The following is a 4,520-nucleotide window of genomic DNA, read 5'->3' on the forward strand; positions in this document are numbered from 1 at the left end:
AGATGGAGTCTTGCTCTGTAGCCCATGCTGGAGTGCAGTTGTGCAATCTCGGCTCCTACCTCAACCTCCCAAGTAGTTGGGATTACAGGCACAAGCCACCATGCCCAGCTAATTTTTGTATCTTTTAGTAGAGATGGGGTTTCATCATGTTGGCCAGTCTGGTCTTAAACTCCTGACCTCGTGATCCACCTGCCTTGGCCTCCCAAAGTGCTGGGATTACAGGCGTGAGCCACTGTGCCCGGCCTAAATTTGTATTCTTTATAAATTTTGTTTTTTTGTTATGTCAGCATAAATGGACTAAGACAATCTCTCTGGGACTGGTACTTCAGCAGGGTAGTGCTGTTCCCTCCAGGTCATGTGCAGGCCATAAAGCCTTCTCTGGAGCAGAACTGGCCACTAAGACTATAGAAAGTTCTTTAAGTCTAGAAGCAACTGCACCCCCACTTTAGAGACATCTTTGAGCCAATGACTGTCCCTACGCTCCATCATGGGAGAATGAACCTCCATGTAAATCAGGCAGTTGGAAGAAGATAGTGGGAAAAGTGAACAGAGGTTTGAAAGTGGGGTGGGTAAGGGTCGAGCACTCCTAAAGGTAGGTTTGTGTGTGCCACTGAACGCAGAAGTGGAGAAACAGAATAATCATGAGGATATTTTATTTCTGTTTGAAGCACCAAGTGAAACGCGAAATAAAAATGGCATTTGTTAATTTACCTTTTATACTCAAAATCCTTTTGATTTTTGTTTTGGGGACCAAATCTAATGGTATCCGGTATGGGAACTCCTTTCGTCTGCTAATGGTACCTGTAATTTAGAAAATTTGGATTTATACAGTTTCCAGGGGAAGACTATTTACAGATAATTTATAGTGTATCTACTTTCAAAGAATTTTTCAAAATAAAAGACTCTTTTATAATTATACTATTAAAATTTTAAAAGAAAGTTAAAAATCATCAAGTACTTTTATCAAACCCTATGCTTGTATAATCTTATTAAATAAAGCATTAAACCTGTCTGTAAGCTTCCTGGTTATTATAAGATGTGAAATAAATAGGTTATATAAATCTTATTCACCAGCAAAATATAGCATGCCATCTTGCCCAAAGAGAGAAGATTGTTCCTGAAACTGAAAGCCAAGAATAACTAACATGCAATTTCTTAGTCAAGGATATATTGAACATTAGCTCCACAGGTAAGTATGACCTGAAATTCTTTCCACCTTCCCTTCCCAGTCTAGTTTTGATAATTTTTAATCTATAAGCAAAACAACAGAGTTTTAGCATACTAGTATCAGATAATTTTTCTATCGTGATCACTGGTTTACGTCCAAAAAAAGGTAACATTTATCATTCTACTGATAGAGTACCAAACATGCTACTAAGCTCTTTAATTGAATTATTGTATTGGATCCTCACAACAACCCTGTATGTTAGGTCCATTTTCATTATTTTGATTTTATAGATGAGGAAATTGAGGCTTAGAAAGTAATCTGTTCAAGATCACAGAACAAGTACAGGTCGAGCTGCAATCTGAACTCCAGAAGTTTTGCTGCAGAGCCCATACTAGTCACCACAAAGAGAATCCACCTTGCATTGTCCTTCTAAGAAAGTACTTTGGGGACAGGAATCATTTCTCATTCCAGTTGTAGTCCCAGTATGTAGCATAGTCCCTGGCATATGGAAGATGCTAAAGAAAAATGAGTCATATTTTGAAATTTTATGGACAAGCCATGTGGCTTTCCTAAAAATGCAGGAACCTTCCTCATAAAACTTCTTTCTTCATTAACCCTTGATAAATGCAGAGGATTTATCAAAATAAAACTCAGTGAAGACATTTAAGAGGTTTGCAATGTGGGTGAAAGAGCATGGAGTTCAAAACGAGGTTACTATGTATGTGATACTGGGCAACATTCAACCTTTCTTAGCCTCAATTTGTTCATCAGTTAAATGGAAATAACAATATTTTCCTCAAAGGATTTTTGTGGGATAAAAATAATATAGACAAACAGCCTGGCATACAATTCATGCTCGGTATACGGAACTTACTACAGATAGCTTTGAGATTATCCTAGATTTGTTCCTCCACCATTTTCCCCACTGAAACCTGCTCTTGACTATTTCAGTTCCATTGGTAACTCTATTACCAGATGGAAAAGGTAAAGAGAAAGTTAAAACTAAGAGAAGTTAATTTTACTCCTCGTCAGTAATCACGATAAAAGACCAATCAAGACATCACACAAAAAGGCAGATTCCAGAGAGATTAAAACATTTTCAAGTCAAATCTATAAAATTAATAGACTATCTACAACATCTTTGTGAACTAAGGGAAGAGAAAGATCTCTTAAAGATCACCTAAAAATATATATAATCATAAGATAAAATTATGATGGATTTGACTACATCAGAATAAAGAATTCCTTTTCAAAACCTGTGAAGGTTTGTTGTTGTTCAAAGAGGTACATAACAGACAAAATCAATAAGAAATTAAAAAAAGACAACCGAAATGTAAAATTTTAAAACGTATGAATAGGCAATTGACAGATGGGAAACCCAAATGGACAAGTATATGAAGAAATGCTTAAAATCACTAGTAACCAGAAGAATCCAAATTAAAACAATAATGAGATATTGCTTTATACCCATCAAAGATGCCACATTTTAGAGAGGCAAATGTGGTTGGTGAGGTTGTGGAGAGAGGAAAACCCTCATGCACTGCTAGAGGAAGCATAGCCATTTTGAAGGGCAATGTGACAGAACTAAATAGCATTAAATATGTGTATACCCTTTGACCCAGCTCCTGGATATATAGTCCTGGTAAATGTGAACATGGATTTTTCAAGAAAAATATATTATATATACAGCGATGGATAAAATTCACTAGGGGATGGATAAAATGGTGAGGAAACATACTCTGAAATTCTATGTAAGAAAAATGAATTAAATATACCTATAACAATAGAGATATTACTATGTACAGTTTGCTCTCCCTCATTGATATATTTTTAGATTTCCTTTAACATCATTGTCCATTTATTTTTCCAAATACATTTTAGCAGTTTTTTAAAACTGAACCCTGTAAAGTATCATACTTGTATAGCAACTTCAATATATAAATATTAGAAGTAGGTCAGACACGGTGGCTCACACCTGTAGTCCCAGCTACTCCAGAGGCTGAGGCAGGAGAATTGCTTGAAACCAGGAGGTGGAGGTTGCAGTGAGCTGACATGGCACCACTGCACTCCAGCCTGGGTGGCAGAGTGAGACCCTGTCTCAATAATAATAATAAATATTAGAATATTAATAAAATATCTGAAATAATCTTAACAGAATTTTCATCTTTTCCCTCTTCAGCTCTCTGGAAATCAGGAAAGCTGCCTAAATCTAAGTTGCCTAAAATGGTAAGGAAAAAAAGTCATATGAAAAGATTGGAAAGAGGCATAGATTTTTGTTTTAACCAGATTTTCTCTAGAGAGATTTATTTCCAGATAAAAGACTGTTCCTATCCTGTGGCTCTGATGTTCACACCTAGGCTGAGTAAAACAAGACTGCTCTGGAAAATTGTTTGCAATAATGTCAGTATAGAATCATCAGTGGTGGAAAAAAAGAGAGAAGTGAAGGATGCAGTGGTTTTTGAGGTTTGACATAATTGCATGAGGCTGAAACCCTCAAAACTTGTAATATCTCTACCCATAGATCATTCACAATGGGCAGGCTGGGAGGAGGTCTGTGTGAAGGAAAAATTGGAGAAACAAGTAAGCATGTGGACATATGTACACAGATGGAGTTTTCTTTTTAATTACTCTACTGAATTAATACTCCTCAGTTCATGATACTCAGCTGAATTAAAGTGTAAAGGGTATTAATTCTTTGCTTTCCCAGAGGAAATGGCACTGATGATAGTGGTTATGATCTGTAAGTAAATTTTTCCCCATTGCTATGTCACTGAAAGGAAACAGAATTATTAATACAACTTTAAGATAAGTTTGTAAGCATTTAATAAGAACTATAGTAATCTGTCTTTTTTAATTGAAAAGAAAAGAATGGTTAACTGGGCACATCCTAAATTTCATGAATACATGTATATGTATTTAGACCTTGATTAAGTACTCAAATGTTTGTAAAATTCTAGCTTTGGGAAGATTTGTGATATCTCAATTGAAGGAAAAGCAGGGAAACAGGAGCAATGAGGAATGTGTTTAAGCGATTAATCAGCATTACTATGTTTTCAAATAATGCATGCTCATTATGTAAATTACTTTTTCTTAGGTGTTCTTTGGACTGTTGGCTCAATAATAATTATTATAAGTTATTATTGTGATGGATAGAAAATGAATAACATATAAGGGAAGTCATGCAATTATTACTATTTCAAGGCCTTACATTCAAAATTAACGGAATTATTATTGTTGTGTCTCAGTCATTCAGATTATAGTAGTTGTTCTATAATGCTGTCAAGAAAGACTGTCAAGAAAGACAGTGATCTAAGAAGTGGATACATCTTTTTTTTTTTTTTTTTTTTTTTTT

The 4,520-nt window shown here is 35.3% G+C and overlaps 1 protein-coding gene across 1 annotated transcript in view; it reads right to left on the reverse strand.

Annotated features, from left to right (window-relative positions):
* The window catches only part of C5 (complement C5), a 102,210-nt gene that overhangs the window by 42,498 nt on the left and 55,192 nt on the right, over positions 1–4,520 (reverse strand). The window contains exon 23 of the mRNA XM_017503310.2: positions 712–801. Within this exon, the coding sequence (XP_017358799.1) occupies positions 712–801 (90 nt within the window). The remainder of the gene's footprint in view (positions 1–711; positions 802–4,520) is intronic.

This window comes from Cebus imitator, unplaced genomic scaffold (genome assembly GCF_001604975.1).
Source record: "Cebus imitator isolate Cc_AM_T3 unplaced genomic scaffold, Cebus_imitator-1.0 Scaffold309, whole genome shotgun sequence".
NCBI lineage: Eukaryota > Metazoa > Chordata > Mammalia > Primates > Cebidae > Cebus > Cebus imitator.